The sequence below is a fragment of the Tubulanus polymorphus genome, chromosome 10 (genome assembly GCF_964204645.1).
Source record: "Tubulanus polymorphus chromosome 10, tnTubPoly1.2, whole genome shotgun sequence".
Taxonomy (NCBI): domain Eukaryota; kingdom Metazoa; phylum Nemertea; class Palaeonemertea; order Tubulaniformes; family Tubulanidae; genus Tubulanus; species Tubulanus polymorphus.
This window is the reverse complement of record NC_134034.1, coordinates 5,738,057-5,756,125: the sequence shown is the minus strand read 5'-3', so window position 1 is coordinate 5,756,125 and position 18,069 is coordinate 5,738,057. Positions and strand designations below refer to the sequence as shown.

General features: G+C 36.8%; 1 protein-coding gene across 1 annotated transcript; it reads left to right on the top strand.

The window, feature by feature from the left end:
- Positions 1–11,501: 11,501 nt before the first annotated feature.
- LOC141911522 (cyclin-dependent kinase 5 activator 1-like) lies at positions 11,502–12,452 on the top strand. The gene has a single exon (XM_074802510.1). It carries the CDS (start codon positions 11,502–11,504, stop codon positions 12,450–12,452), a length of 951 nt encoding a protein of 316 aa, XP_074658611.1.
- Positions 12,453–18,069: the final 5,617 nt, after the last annotated feature.

Below are 18,069 nucleotides of genomic sequence, written 5' to 3'. Positions count from 1 at the left end.
GTCTCATCATCTGAACTGCTGCTGTCATATTCGATGTCACTCTCAATTTGTTCACTACCAAATTCCAAGTCACCAGCATCACTGTCAGCATCATATACGAGCTGCTGAACCGTTTCATCCAGCCAAATTGTTTTTTCCTGGCTGTTGCCATCTCGGATGTTATGCAGATGGCAGCACCATACTGATAGATATACCCTTCTAGAAGAAGGGTTAAGCGATACTGTATCACATACGGTACGGGTATGCTACCTTGTCAATTTGTACCGTATGCCATACGCTTGTGGTATTGTAAGGGTTAAGTACACACATGAATCGCAGATCCTCAACTGCTCATGAGAAGAAAAACAATTGTGGTTTCACTTCGAAATCAAGATTATTCATTCATGGTAGTCGCAAATTATAAAAGTCACAAATGTCTTATCAGCCGAAGTTCCTTCATGTGGAGCTGACAAGCATTCTGTTATAGGCCAAACAGTTTTGCTTATTGGATGAATCATTCAGCGTTGGGTAAATGATGGGTACTCTAAGAGTTTTACTCACACATGGGCACTGGAAGAGTTGAAATATGTGCATGCTTTCTATCGGAGTTGATTTAAATCCAAAACGACACAACAGGAAAAAGGAAAAACATTTCTGATGGAAATTTTTTCGCTCCAAATACAGTCAAACCCGGTTAATTATTCGCAAAGGTGCAAATAATCTGTCTATGAATCAATAAGTATTCGTGTAAACTAGTGAAGCGTATAACATGTGGTTACAATTAAGATATAGGTAACTTGAAAGCATTACAAAGTGGTGGAGCTTGAGACAATGAAATGTATTCTTTTCACCACCATGAATGATCCTTACAACTGATACAGATTACACATGAGATTGCACCTAGAAATCAAACAACAGGACCACATATTTAACATGGAATAATTGAAACGGGTTGTGGACTGCGAATTAGACACTTAGGAATTAAAAAGGGAATAATATTACTTAAAGATCAAGTGTAGCCTATTTATCAAAATTCTAATTATGATTCAATAGATAACTAACCCATATTCCACTAATAAATGGTTTTTTTTTCGATAAACACTGAACTTGGTATGAAAAATGAATAACAGGTGCGCAAATTTTCTGAACCTGCACTGACTACATGCTATGCATTTGACGTCATGCGGGGTACAGTGAATACAACGTGTGCTTTTCACACATTGTCAGTGTAAGTTTCATCGGTTTTTGGTTTACCTGTTTTAGCGATATTGAAATTGGCATTGAGCCAATTATGTAATGTCGCTGTACGTTTTTTTTATGCGAACATTTGTTTCATTGGTTCTCAGCCTAAACGACATATAATCGATGCGATCGAAGACATGGCGAACCTCCGTGGATGACATGGTCAGCTTAGTTAAAATTCGCCGAAAAACTGTTTTTGGCGGGAAAATTCTTAACTCTTGCGTATAAGATTGCAGTGACCTCAATTGGGAGGCGTTGTCTTTACGAACGAATGTGTTTGGCTGTTTTTGGGATATATGGGGAATTCCGATGCTACTAAAATAATTATGGGAAAGGCATAATGGTGAATGTTTCATTGCCGTATGCTGGCGAATTCCAAATGCTCATTGCTGGTGAAAATATAACTATTTCACATATCCGCCATAGGTATTGTTTCATTTTAATACCCGGTGATATTTTTGATTGACATTGAAGTGTTAGCGAACATTCACTTACACATATGCAGCTGTCAATCTGCTGTCTGTACCCACCCCCTCACACGAGAGAAGTCAACATTGTCGATGCCTTGACGATCAGTTTTTGTAAGGATGGCGAAAGCCTGTCGATAACATGCGTAAGGACGCGTCATTTGGATGTCGAATGTCTAGCATTATGACCTAGGGCAGAATGGGGAATGTCTGTCTATATATTGCCATTGAAATGAGGATCTGTCAAGTACTATGGATTTCTGAAAAATATACAGTTACGCAAATGAGTGTGAAGTTTGCAATTGTATCAAATTAGATATTTTACCACCTGGTCTTCATCCTATAAATACAAGAAACGTTACATATCTTTCATCATCTTATCACTGCGAACAAAATAAATCTCAGTCTAAGTGAAAAAAGCTAAAGAGTGCTTCTATGTTTGAAATAACTTCATTGAGATGGACAGAATACAATATGAGGCCAAATGATTAAATCTTTATTGGCCAAATTGACAACTTATGTTTCCTATTGTCCCTTCTGCAAGTACCACAACGTAATGTAAACTTTTCCAATTTGTTCAAATTAAATAATCTGAGGGTTGCGTTTCTAACTTTATGATAGTCCGAACTGTGGGGACGTCTCTCCTGGATATTGATGCTAGTGATAGGCTGTGAATGGCTTGTGCTTGATATCGTGGCGAACCTTGTTGCTTTATTTGGCGAAGTCTTGACAATCAGTTTTCATAAGGATAGGGATAGCCTGTTGATTGTCTCAGGGGGGTGGGTACAGACACCAGATTGACAGCTGCAATAGGGCCTCCACGTGCGCGCGAGTGCTAATCATTAGACTGTTGCACACACACACATGCTCGCACAGTATACACTACCATATATGTATAGTGATAGTGTAACGCTGCTTGCTGGCGTGTACACGTTTGACATGAAAATTTAAACTTTCATAGCAGAAGGTGTGGGCTGTGTTTTCTGTTAGATAGAATTTGTAATAAATTGTAATTTCTTGTGACCTGAAAATACTAAGCAGCAAACTATGTATAGGTTGAGGTCTAAATATTTTAGTGGTGAAATTCAGGATTTAAAACGATCTACTTACATACGCCAATTTTTACGGTACCGGTATTTTAGCTTCCGCGGCCCTACATTGTAAGAGGTTTCCAAGACTTTCAATATTCAGCCACATATAAATTTTATTTGAATGTTTTTTCATATTGTAAAGGATATTTTTTCAAAATATAAGATAGTTTCCCTACCTGCCTGTACCCTATGAAATTTTGGAGGTGGACCGTAAACAAAGGTATATTTTTGGCCTTATTTGACTACAAAATAATTCATGAGAAAGATAAAATACAATATAAACTTATAGAATTTTGAATTCAGGAATTAAAAAGACTTTCATAAACCATGCCCTTGCTAAAAACAACCTCTAGCTTTCAAGGTAAACCACACCCAGGGGCAATTTATTTACTACTCTATGTCAACTAAATTTATGATTAAACATTGGTATTATCATTATTTTCTTCAGAATTGTAATCATTTAAATATAATCAAGATATGACACAATTTTTTATGCCAGCCGTAGGATGAGCCTATTACTATAAAAATGGAGCGAATTTAAATGACATGGTTTCCAGAGTAAATGCTCTTTGACTGTGCAACTGAGCATATATTCATCCAAATTAATTATTAGAGCATTATCCATTCTCCAACCCCTATGAAGCTGAATTTTGAAAAAGGGCCTGTTAAAATTTATATGAGCTTTTTCGCGAAAATCTGATCACATAAATATCTGTGTTAAAAAGCCAATCAAAAAGCAAAGACTCCTCTATGATTGGCTTAGCCGCAGAGATCAGCAGGTGTTCACCTGAACCCGCGGTATCATCTACCGTTTTACTTCCGGGTTTTATTTTAAGATCTAAAATTGTATTTCAATATCGATTTCTGTGAAATCTTTTATTGATTTGGTTTTTATGGGAGGAATATTTTCATTTGCACTACAGAAAATATCAATTGTGCAAAGTCCGGGAAAAATACCTCTTTCTCAAATCGGATGGATGACCATGATATGCTAATTAGCCATATGCTCAAACTGCAAATTCAATCAAATTTTATCCTGCAAAAAAATATCAAATCAATTCAATTTTACTTTATTGAATAAGGTTAAACAGCAAATCTAATTCAATTTTGTTTTATTGAGCAAATTTCAGAAAATTCAATTCTATTCCGCATCAATAAGACCAAGGGAAAAGATTTATTTGAGGTATTTGTTCCTGCCAGCTCCAGTCGCTTTCTGTGCTACTTATGAATGCACGATTGAATTTTGTGAATTATTAGCCTGGGATTGACTATCGAGCTTGGAGTGTATTTGGACAAATTTCACCCACAGAATGCATGACCATAGTGCCCCTTGGAGCTCTTGTTTACCTTCAATCGGTGCAGTACAGCGAGGTAACCGGCAAGGTAAACACGACTAAGATGATCAGTAGTGTTTCCCACACCTCTAAGAGACAAATATCACATGCTGATGAATGTAATATGCGGTAAAGCCGGTCATATAAGATAAATGGGGATAACTAAAACTTTTCAATCACTTATATTTCAGTAATCCATCACTCATTACAGCTAATATTTCTCAAGAAGGATTATTATGTATTTATGAAACGTTAAAAACAAAAGCTATTGTGTGCTACACTTGATCTTTAAAAACAGGACTAATATGGAATAAGCACTTATCAATTTGGTCGGTTGGGCTCAAATTAACCCAATTTATCGAGGTTGACTAATGATTCATTTGAAAATATTTGTCTTTTTTCAAATTCATATTGCACGTGCCATCGTCTTGATCACAAAATGTTTGTATGAAAACATGGATTGATTAGTTTGCTGCACAAATTTAGATCAGAACAAGATACAGGTTGTCGGTTTGATATTGAGTAGTGTATGACAAACTTCATTTTGCTCAACTGCGGGTAACGTTTTTTTATCGCCATGATCACCAAATTGGTATTCAAGCAACCTGTCGGGTCTTTCCGTTTCATAAGAACTGAGTGTGCTTGCATGACCTTGTGGTTTGTAGTCCCAACTAGAGGCAGTTTATTATAAAATTTTGTCTATTTATATCTCCAGAGGGCGTTGAATAATGAGATTTTCAAGCATTTCACCAAGTGGGCATGGTGTCCCTAGCTTTTTGTATTTGCAATCAAGGCATTATATAATAATATGTTCAATTTTTAATTAAATGGGTAAATTAATGGATATTTGAAACATCGTAATAAATGGTTCATGATTAGTTTGATAAATTCCTATGCACATGGAGATGTGAAACTTTTGGCCACTAGCTTTCTACAGCGCCGTCCTTACTCATTCCAGTTAAGGCAGTGTACTGTATCATATAATGTTGCTTTTCCTGTTTATTCAATGGAGCTAATCTGCTGAAACATCCAGAATCAACATGTAATGTATCTGTACTTTTAAGCATTGGGGGGGGGTGGGAAATCCAAATAATGCAAATATGTTAAAAGCGAAGTACTATTTTCCGTAAACTTTCTATGAGTCAGGAGGGTTTTTCACACAATACTAAATGTATATTCTATTAGTCATTGTTTTCGCTCTGTGTTAAGTTTTAATGCGTAGAAATTAAAATTGCATATTCTTTGCTTTTTATTCGAGGTACTTTTATGAGGGAAATATGTAAGCCATTGTTCTATTGGCCATTATCGTCCATATTTTTACACTTGGTAAATTTTATATGAATAAGGTATTTTCAATGCATTACTACATATCAAACACATGCATATCTTTACCGTCCCAATTACAGTAAGACCTACCGGTACTGTTGCATTTGGCTGTCATTTTCTTGAAAAAAGAACATTTTCTATTCGTCCGTCCAAAGTTTTTATGAATTTGAAATGATCATTTTAATCTGAGAAATGGACATTTACTGGTACTTGATAGCGTTGTAAAATATCATTTCTAAAATCCTTTTTCGAATTAAAATCAATTTCCTTATATTTCACGATGTGTCGGATTTTTTTTTTGCGAAACAAAGTTTGTATTCTTCGTCTTAGATTTTATTGATATCAATGTTAGAAAATTCTTAGCTGTCCCCAAATATGGGAATGTAGTTGTTTTATTTATAAATTGATGATGTGTGATATTCTGTTTGAAATCTTTGTCAACTATCGTTCTTTATACTGTATGTGTGATTGAAATACTATCACTATGTGATTGAAATACTATCACTATCCAAAACCTCAGAGCATATCATTCAGTGACCATCCATTCAGTACATACACACGATGGGGTGAGGGGATCTGTGAAAATGCATACAAATGTGTACAGCAGAGGGAGGGGGTGCATGGCTCTGCGTACGGTACGCACCTGATAACCATTTTGCATTCTATTGATCGTTCATTCTACATTCAAGTGAAAAATTAAGTGAGATTTAAGGATTTTATGTTCTCTATCGCATTCTTCAGCATTTTGTAAGACTGCGACTTTGACGATGATGCGTACAAGGGATATAAAGAATCGGCAGATTATTGCGTACGTACTGAGTGGATGGTCCCTCATATATACACAATGACGTATAATTCCGTATTAACTTATATTGTTATTAATCATGCACCAGATGATGCGACCCACCCCTATGGGTTCAAGGGGATGATCAGTTTTTACTTAATCTTGCTAAAGCTTTGGCATCTAGAATGGTTGAAGATATGATGAGTTGATATATTTTAGAATTCAATCTAGTGGCAAATATTGTATGGGCAATTCTTGTCCATCATTTTCATCACCTGTGACAAACATCACAGTTTGTGCAATATTCATTTATTCTAATGCTTGGGTTCCATTGAATTCTAAATTCATTTCAAAGGATGTGATATTTTTATTCCAAATATGAAATTATGAAAACAAAACTCTTTTTAAGTAATGCTGCTAAGTCTTAAGTAATATGTATGCTATTGAATTGTTTAGCACATGTGCTAATAAACCATTCCAAGCCACTGCAGATTTAAGTATATATAATATATGAATGGCTGTCACATACATTTAAGATATATTATAAGCTACGGACCTCCCATAGAGGTACTCTGAACGGAAGCTGGGTTTTGAAAACATCCAGTCTTGATAAAACTGCATGTCCATTCTTAATCCATTGTGTGATTGAAGTAGTTAAAATGCAAAGCAAATATCTGAATGGGTATTTGGTATCAATAGTGCTGATGTCTATAATGGAATTATTAATGTATGATTGCTGATTATTAGTTTGTAATTACTGATTGTGTATTATTAATGTGATGTTATTTTTCCAATTATGGTTTTAAACACCTGGGAATGTAGTACCCCATCAAGTTATTCCATCCACCTTTAGTTTATCAACCATTTGCCAGTCCAGACTGCATCCATTAATGGATGCGTGTTCTTAGTCAATCAACATTTATGTACATGTATCAATATGTGTACATTAAATCAGAAAATGTGGCTGGTCAACTAGGTACATGTAATTTTAAAAGCGTTTTTTATTATGTTCTATTCAAAATGCCCTCAGAATCTGCTCTTTTATGTTGCTGGGTGCCAATTATTTTACTTCACTTTGATTATCGCTAATTACCCAAATCATATCCTGTTTCTGATAACCTTTTATCCAGTCCCCAGTTCTAGTACTATACCGAGTTTGTGAATGTTCCTGGGAATAATAGACACCTTTTATTATTATGTCAGTTATTATGATATGTGTTATGGGCAATGGGCAATGGTTTTGGCCTGTGTATCAATTGCTTTATGTAAAGTATCACCAATTTGTTCTTGGGAAAGCAGTTTATAAAATGGAATGTAAAAGACTGGGTTTAGTAATACTGGGATGCAATGAAAATGCCCCACCAACTATCGGTACATAATCGTGCAAAGTTCGGTAGAGATTGATTAATTGGTTCTCGTAATAAAAGATAAGATAACATAATTTATTAAAAAAGAAAACAGTTGATAACGCCTCGTAGAGGTCATGATGTGTTACTCGTCGTATGATGTTACTCGATAAGCTCTTTTAGGAGAATTTTTCAATTAAATCGGGTTCCATAATCCACCAAGCAAAAAAACCTTCGCAACTCTCTTGTAATAACATATAAATGAATCGGAAACGATGGGATTTTTTTTCACTGACCGGTCCAAATTTTGAAATAAGATTTTAGTCATGTGTCTATATCAGAAACTAGCCACCTAACCATTTTGTGGCCTGACCAATTCCCGAGGAGTGAACAATAGGTCTCACCAGTACATTATTTCTACGTAAAGCCTTCCTATGGATTATTTGAATGTATTCCGCTTTGTATGAAGTGTTGGACTATGTATAGGACCAAAGCCTTAGTTCGTGATTTGATTTAGTTCGTGATTTGATTTATCTCTGAATTATTGTTAACGATATGTTTAGTAAATCAATGGTATTAATCGTCTTGTGATCAAGATGAAGCCATAATTAGGTATGACGAATCTTAACTCGCATGTCGTGTGTCTTCTTCGTCACTTTGTATACTCATACTCGTGTATCATTTCTGTAGGAATTATGTCTGAAAAATGTGTATCCAGCTATCGTCTTTTCATTGAAATAAACTTGTCCTATTGTACAATGTAAAAAACGTCATACAGTTGTTTCTTGCGGTTTTATTTTTGGCTAGACACATATTTTGATTCAAAACGCATCCAAAAGCCAATGCCATGATAAAAGAAATTGAATTAAACATTTTTGTTTTCGGGTGTTTCAAGATGACGTCATTTACGTGTACGTATCTACTGACATTTCGGCGCATGACTTCGCGGCTCGAAAATTTCAACGCTGCGCGTGCCATTAAACCTTACTGCATTCGGTTTAGTTGCCAGATCGTAGCCAACATGAGCCGGGAAGCAACTGGCCAGATCTCATCCCTATAGTCGGGTATAGTTGCTGATACATCATCCTCCCCGGCGGGCATTCGAACCTGATGGCATCGCTAGATTCAGCCAAGGGGCGAAACCTGTCACATTTGCACGAGTGCTAGATGATGTCATTAGCCAATTGGATATCTCGTTTTATTTTAGCCCATCTCTTCCATTTATTACTTAATCCGCGAAATTTGCCTCAGCGATTATACAACGAGCAATGATTGGTGCCGTAAGTTTTCTCGCCCAGTCAAGTGTGGCAGGGTTTCGTACTGTGACGATGCCATCAGGTTCGAATCCCTGCCGGGGAGGATGATGATAGGCCTATGGCGATGTTAAATTTAGTCGTAGTTGTAGTCAGGATTGCTGTCCTACACGATGCAGCCTTTTTATTTTTATCTATATGCGACGGATATTCATTTATCTATGTCCAAGCTCTCACGACTTGCAAATCAGCCCTAAACGAATCTAGGTAATAATGCCCGCAGTGGTAAAAATACCAGAGGGAAATCATACTACAGGTAAAATTGCCCAAGGTAAAAATGACCGAAGGAAATCTGCAGATGATTAGAAACATGTGAATTTATTAACATTGGACATGATATTCTTATTTTCGCTTCATATATACATGTGTATATTGGATGCACAGTTTAGATGAAACTATGTCTTGATAATTGTTATCAAAAAGTAAATCATTAATTTATTTAAAAAGACAGACATACGTAGGCATTTAAAACATGACGATATGTTAACATTTTACATGATAGTCTAGATGATAGTTACAACATATTTCTAGACTATTGGAATGAATGCACAGTTTAAATATAACACAATTCTAGATCAAAGAATATCCTGTTATAATTCATAATATCAAATCAACAAAAGTTCATGAAGATTTGACACACTAGTTAATTGTTATGATAAATCTAATCAGAAGTTTTGATGAAAGTTAAAACTAAAATTTGCTGTTTTAATTTTTAATATGTGGATACAGTGCATATTTATGGTGATTCTTGTAACGAATGTGCGTGTATGTGTAAGTGATGAGTGCATGTGAGTGTGATTGTTGACCGAGGGGTAAGGACTCGTATAAGTCAAATTTTGACTTTTCCTTACTCCTCGCACTATATATTGTTACTCTGAATATAATGTATATTGTGTCGATATTTTTTGTAACAATTTATTTTGCAAATAAATTCAAATTCAAAATTCAAAATTCAAATGGCATCGTCTTTTCTCTGGCATTTTTAGCTCTGACATTTTACACCCCTGGCATGTTTAAATCTGGCATTATTGCCGCTTTCCGCCTATTCAGCACTCGCTGTGTCGCCTCTTGTCGGTCTCAAACTTATTCGGCGTACCTGACTCTGCTTCGTGACTAAATGTTTAATTGATAGTGGATATGAGTAGAGCCTATGTGAGAAATGTCAAACTGTGACATGTTAGACTGCCTAACTTTACCATTAACTGTTCAAAACGTATGATGATATCAATCACCTTTCGCGATCGCTAGAAATTACTAAATCAATATAGCGGCTATTAAAAACCACTTTATACTGTTTGAATGTATAGCGCAACTGATAATTGTTACAAATCTGACGAGTGAAACTAAACAGTCAAACCCTTATTTCATGACCAGTCGATAAGGTGAGGCAACATTATTGTCCAATGTTGATGATACGTATGTACTTGAATTGGGTGAGGAATTTGTCGGCGAATTGAATTGACCAGACGCTTGCACGACGAGTCTTTAATCATGACTCATTTTCGCTGAACGGTGGAGGGGACTCTAAGCGACTAAATTTCGGTGATTTCTTCAATGTTGGCTCGATAAACCGACAAAAAAATTCGGACTTTTCCGTTGATTGAGGCAGACTTTTTCGGGTCCTTTATAAACACGTAGTTGGTATGATACATGGCTGGAAAAAATGAAAATGACAAAATGAATTATTGTGCCTAGGAGTCGGATGCTGTCATGTATATAATTCACCTGCGACTGAATTCAGAATTGGTGACACACTAGGCGAATTTAGCAATATCGGTGACTAAAATCCAGCGATGATATCAAACGTTCTGGATTTGTGCGAATCCATTCGCTGACTAAAAAATTCGCATCATTTGTGTCCCTCGGAACATTTGGCAAAATTTGGCGATAATCGATTCGCTGAATAAATCCACCGATGAAAATTGCCTAGTGTGTCAAACCGAATCTTAATTCTTTCCTATTGAATAAGCTTTAAGAAAATGCGACACGAGAGAAGTAATGTCGAAGAGTCATTAGCGAACCGGTTTTCAGAATGCTGAAAATATTGTCTCATCATACCCGGAGTTATCGGGTCCCGTCACTGCAACCACAGGATTGTGGATTGCGTTGCTTTCATGTTTACTCTCAAATTATTTATCATACATCATTTGCCTGCGTAGACAGTAAGGCTGAAATGACATCATCTCCGCGTACTGCCATTGGCGAATTCATCATCGGATCTCCATGACAACCAGTTGTCTACCAGGGCCAAGCTTAGGAATTGTGCATCGATTCCCAGTTAGGCGACGATTGGCATAATCTATGCATGCTCCGCAAAGATATACCTGCCATTCTATATGTATGGATAGAAGTGCGAATTCGCAACAAAATCACCAGGACGCAGGCGCCGTGGACAAATCGAAAGTGTCCCAAGGATTTTATGCGCACATTAAAGGTATCCTGACTTTCTGGGAGCGAGGATCGGCGCTGTTTGATCGGAGGGGCTTCAGGTTGCCGTTTCTGGAACGAAGAGAAAAACAACATCACCCGCGAAAACCCACTGTAGCCACCATCTTCCCAGCGTCCATCTTGGATACAGGTTGTAGTCTACCAGACGTGAGTAGTACTGATATAAAAGATATGGGAACTGTTCTGTCTCTGACTCCTCGGCCGAGGAGACCGTTATATGAAGATATAAATCTGAACAATTTTAACTACGAAATATTGAACAATGTAAAGAATTCAGGTGGGGGTGTCGGAGGAACAAATAACAATATAAACTCAAACTCAACAACGAAAGACACTAAAAATTTCCGTCATTCGACATTCATCAGCGGTCTGAGTTGGAAAAAAATGATACTCGACAACAAAAAGAAAAAAGAGAAGAACTTCATCAAGTTGACAAGCGGCCGCCTACCCGGGCGTATCGACAACAATTTGAATTCTGACTCGGAGAACAATAATCGTCATTGCGTGAACCAGCAGGTTCTTGTGCCGAAATCCTTTTCTTGTTACAACCTGAAAACCGGCGAAGAGCCACCTACAAGGGCCGACTTCAAAAACAACAATGTGAAAACAACGACGTCTGGTGGCTCGCTTAAGTCGATTGTCAGTCCGAAAAAGACCGTCATTCAAGCCTCTACTAGTGAGCTACTGAAGTGTCTCGGCGAGTACTTGTATCGTAAGTGTTACAAACTGAATCATTTTGAGCCAGGAGATTCGGTAATGTGGCTGCGTACCGTTGATAGGTCCCTCCTGTTGCAAGGCTGGCAAGACATTGCTTTCGTTAACCCAGCTAATGTGGTGTTTGTGTACATGCTGGTGCGGAGAGTCACACAAACCGAGGTGACCACCGAGCACGATTTGCAGGCATACGTTCTCACATGCTTGTATTTGTCTTATTCGTACATGGGCAACGAAATCAGCTACCCCCTAAAACCGTTTCTCGTTGAGGAAAACCGCGACTTGTTCTGGGATCGTTGCTTACGCATCATCAACGACCAAAGCTCGAACATGCTTCGTATAAACAGTGACCCTAGTTTTTTCACGGACGTTTTCACAGAACTAAAGGCTTACTCATCTTGTCAATGAAAACCGGAGGAATTACATATTCTCTGTATGATTAGGATATTTATTTTATGTTATAGTTTCTAGATATAGATCTGATGCAATGCATGAGCGATGTTATATCATTTATATATCACGTGTTCGTAAACACCTTTCGCCGTCGAAATCAGCGTTGAAAAACGTACCGCTCGCACCTGCCGAACTGTGAAGAATGCAAATGCGGGACTTAGTACATATAAGCGAATGACCTGCGACGCGCGTGTGTGAGATGATATAGCGATTTATAGTGTATATCTAGTCAATCGATGTTAGAAAATCAGGTGTTCTTAAACTAAAGGGTCACATGAAATTGAATGCATCGAATATAGACAACAAACTGGAAATCCAGCGATATTAACCTGTCATCTTCTAGCCGCATGGTTTCTAATTTCTTTCCAGTTGAGTTGGCCTGCGTTTTGAACCCGTAGATATTGAGATATATTGCGGGGACCCATTACGCGTGATTTATAGTGATAACGATAAAACTTGCCGTTTCATAGAAAGAAAAAAGTGCTAATGTAAATAGCCGCTATTGTGGTGATAAAATGTCTTTTACGGATCAAGGCGAATCGGCCAGTGACAAGAGTGATTTTTATCAAATGTGTGCATGCGGGAGTGTGTGAATATCAATGAATAGATCTATGATAAATATCAAGCCTGAATTAAAGGGCACTCGCTGCCCCGCTAAATCTTACTTAATCATCAAAATGATACGTTCATGTATGTATTCAAATAAGAAAACCTGAGATCAGACCTATTCGAACACATTCGAAATTAGCTTTTACTCAACTGTCTGTTCAGTGGACATGCACCCGAAAAGCGCAGCAGCTATACTTACATTCAACTGATCTACGTATTTTCTACTGTTGTCCTGTATTATCAATTATGTATCTCATATTTGCGATCATAGTTATATCGTAAAATGCGTGTACACCGTGTCAATTAAATCTCTCCCTCGTGCCGTGCGGAATTAAAGGCCAGCAAGCAGGGACGATTGTAAAAAGAATGTACTGATTCATGTACTAACTATACGTAATATCAAAAAGGTATATGTATTTATTCTTCACTTTAGAGTTAATCGCATGGCTAATTGTTTAAAACTCGAAACGGTGAATCTAATCGCTCGGGTGGTTTGTAGGGTAAAAACTCAAGTCGCCCTTATCATGAATGACGTCATTTCACTTTCTCTGGATATATACATTATATTATGGATTCACCCATTTGTCAGATCGCGTTAACATACGTACATCGGTGTGTCAAAGCTCTAGAAGAATAATTTAAAGTTAGGTTCTAAATACGCTTATTTTCAGTTGGATTGATGTTCCCCGTACAATCAAAGAATGAAGCACTAGTTATAAATCTAATTTTTTATACGCTGCGTTTGTACACGGTACGTAGCACGATGACATCACCAATGTATTGATCGCCGAAACGGCCGTAGAGCAGCGTGCATAGGTTGCTAAGACAACAGCGACGTTGCAGCATCGCAAGGACGTCGATTGCCTCCTGTGCGTAGACAAATATAAATTGCCTAATATAATCAAACTGTAGCTACCTTGTGAGTTCTCTTTTTAAGATTTCTCTGGCTAAAGCCTGCATATAAGTTTAGGTACATATGGCTTTATTAGGCTTGTCCATTGATAGGTTTTCCTGAGATTTCGATTATGATATAATGATAATCAGATAATTGATATTGTGTGGAGCTCACCCATGATTTGTTGTTATAGTATCATAGTTTTATCGACATGTCTATTTATACGTACAAAAAGAAGCTGTTGGTTTTATTATATCATTATTAGAATTATATTTATCATCACCATCATCATGATGGTTTAAATGATAGAGAAGTTATTTCTGTTATCAGATTTTGACCCAAAGTCCATCCTGTGACCGAGAGTTTACTAATTATTTCGATCAAAATTTTTTTCAATGGGAATTGTAACCTTTTATACTCAGTTACGATTAGAAAGAATTGATTTTTTAAATCTTATTTCCGTAACATAATATACCTTGAGCTATATTTCAACGAATGATATTTATGGTGCTACTTTATTTTTTGCAGTTGATAGTTATTCGTGTTTGATATCCTAGTTTATCGAGGCCATTGTTTCTCAGAGTTGTAATAATTACGTATATGTAACGTTTTGCGCCACTGTCTTTAAGCATTGAGATATTTCATACAGTCGAATCTCGTTAGTACATGTCCGTGGGAAAATGAAAAATCATCGTTCTAACCGAATGGTTCGTATTAACCATTTGATAAAAACAATTCCATAATTACCTTAACATGATAACAGGCACCCATAGAGAATATGCCGTTATATTTTAAGTGACTATTCATTCCCGTGGTAAGCATATGTCCCAAATAATGTTTGGGAGATAATCGAATACTAGTTGATTTAAAGTCAAATATCATACGTGGAAGTGTAGGGTTTTGATATCAAGCGACAAATGGTCTGATGCATGTGTGTCCAGAAATTGATCAGATTAGCAGGGTAACGAAACCTTCAGTAAACTTTCAATTATTTATATGCGATTTATTGGTCGGTTTTTGTTCGAGGGATGGTCCACAGAGTAAGCTTACCTTTACTCAGGATCGACCAACCATTTAGTCTTAGCGTTCAATGGAGTAACGTGCTGCAACTAGGCCTGTTATCATGATCTGGCTTTTTTCGTTCTTGTCCGAAGTTTTAGTCGAATAGTGTCGATGTTGCAAAAAGCAATTTCACGTTAAAGCGTTATTTGCTATTTTAATATTGCTATTAGAATTCGATCAATACGTATATAACACCGTGTACAACATGATACGATTTCAATAAATATTGTGTGTTTTGGCCACAACTTGCTCTCAATTCATAAAATACAGGCTGCAAACGGTGGTCTTTTAGTGAACCAATTGTTTTGGTTGATATTGCAAAGCTGCATACCCACTATTGTAACCCAAAGATCGGTTTGAAGAAAAATTAGTTTGACAATAAGAGCAAAATTATTTGGAGAGGAAAGTTGACTTAGATACCCTCAACATAAGGTACATAAGCTTCCGTTAAACCGGTCCAAATGAGTGAGTTTTACTACGATAACTTAAAGAATACCTGGCCGATTAGACATCAATCGTATTTTAAACATGGTATCTATGTAGATGTCCCGAGCAGAGATAATTTTCTGCGAATTTGTTGCTAACGATTTGCTCAAAAATATTCACTTGCGTGGACGTAGTGAAAAACAGACTAGACATTCTATTTATTCAATATCTGAAGCAAAGCGAAATTTAAGGGTTTATTTTCTCGTATAAGTAGGCCTACATGAACAAAAAATGTAAAAACAAATTTGGGTTATGAAAGAGGTCAAATGGAAAATCCGAATTTGTAATAGTTTATGAAATCCTTAAGCTGTCCGTTGTCAAAATGGGACCTAGGTAAATTCATGAATACTGATGCATACTGCAAAAGTTGTTTTTCCTGGTTGGTTTCACCCAATACTCTCGTGTAATTACCGGTATGACATTTAATGTGTAAAATGTAAGTGATCAATGAATTTCTAAGAGGAATAAATGGAATTGTGAATCATTTTTACGGGTTGATTGCAATGGTTTTTCTTTGAGATAACGTCTACTTGGATTAAAATTGTTGCATTTATAATCGGAAGTTATTTGAAATGGAACATTTGTTGCCATCAACTACGATGATTAGCCTTCTTTAATAGTTCGCTGTCTGTTTCATTATTGTTACTAATATATCGTTTAGGCCGTTCTTATCATAGGTTGGATTACGGATTTGATGGACTCGAAATGATTGGGAGGTGAACATAATCCTTTATTTTCGTAAATTCTTCACCAATCAGCAGGAAGCGTGCTCACTGCTAGTGATCCTGATGCCGCACGTACGTATATTGTAGAGAGAAAGCAATGGTCTCTATCGGAAGCGATCGAATGTCTCTTTAAATCCATGAGACGATGAGAATATTAACTAGTATACGTGTGTTCGATGATGTGACGTTGATAAATTTACTGTAAATTTGTAAGGTCGGCCTTGACGCTATGATATCCGGAGCTCGCGACTCGCAGATCGGCCCTAAACACTATAAAATCCGGAGCTCACGACTCGCAGGTCGGCCCTTGTTGGATTCGAGACTTACTCGGCGTATCTCACTCCAACTTTCCGTCTCTGTTCTGTTCTGTTCTATCTCAAAAATGCATATTACATTTTTGTAAAGGATGACTCGAGTTGACGTCAAACTGACACGTGAGAGACTGCCAAACATACAATTAACTATGCAGAACTATGATATTAATCATCTTTCTCCAAAGTTGGTAATTACTTAATCGATATTAGTGTCTATCACAAACGATCTCATACTGCTTGGATATGTTATTTTACTGATAATTATGAGATACAAATTTGATATTGAAACTGCACTGTAAAACCTCCATTTCCTTACAGAGGGGAAACTTTCTTATTATTTTTTTCTAAACATTGAATCTTCGTTAATTATACATAATTCAAAGAAAACAAAATACGAAGTGTCGTCGAATGAAACACTAAGACTAATTCGTAGAAAAAAACCACCGTCCCAAGAGGTACCAATTAAGCGAGGTTGACTGTACCTCGTTTCTAACACAAACCTCTGTTCTAAACATGACACGACGCGGGTGGGCCATTTTTTGTTTATGAGCTTTTTTAAAATACAACTAGGGGTCCAGGGACACCTTGCCCAATTGGGAAGTGGTTCCAAATGCTCAACAATCTAATAATTTCAATATTCAACGCCCCCTGGTGACCATATACAAAAACCAATGACCTTGAAACTCACCACACTCATAGAACATATCAGCAGCTACGATTTTGTAATTGATTGTGATAACAAAATATGCCTCGTTACCAATTTAATATGGAAATACTAAGTTATTCTACTATTTAACGCCCCCTGGTGACCATATTCAAAATCCAATGACCTCGAAACTTACTACAATCATAGAACATGTCATGAACTGCAACTTTGCAATTGATCATGGTAACAAAATATGCCTAAGTACCAATTTAATAAGGAAATATTAAGTTATTCTACTACCCCTGGTGACCATATAGAATAACTAATGTCCTTAAAAATCGCAACAATCATAGATGATGTCATGAGCTACAACTTTCCAATTGATTGTGGTTACAAAATATATCATAGGTACGAATATAATATAGATATGCTAAGATATTGCATTATTCAACGCCCCCTGGTGGCCATATACAAAATCCAATGACCTTGAAACTAACCACAATCATAGAATACGTTATGAGCTACAACTTTCTAAATGATTGTGGTAACAAAATATGCTTAGGTATCAATATAATGTGGAAAAACTTTTTCCCACTTACGAATGAGTACTGGTGACACCAAGATGGCCGCCAATTGCGTCATAATTGGCTGATGAAAAATACCTGTCTCAGGTATAAAACATCCCTTTCCAAAGAATACCCATCACAAATTGCAATGAGAAATGGTAAACCAGTAGGAAGCTACAGGACTCGGAATTCGGGCCAAAATTAACATTTTTGGGCACTAAAAAGGTCATAGGACGGCCTTCTTGAGTCCGATCGACCCAATTTTTGTT

Bases quoted from the DNA above. Each gene is read 5' to 3' on its own strand.
- LOC141911522 (XM_074802510.1), top strand. From the start codon at position 11,502: ATGGGAACTGTTCTGTCTCTGACTCCTCGGCCGAGGAGACCGTTATAT.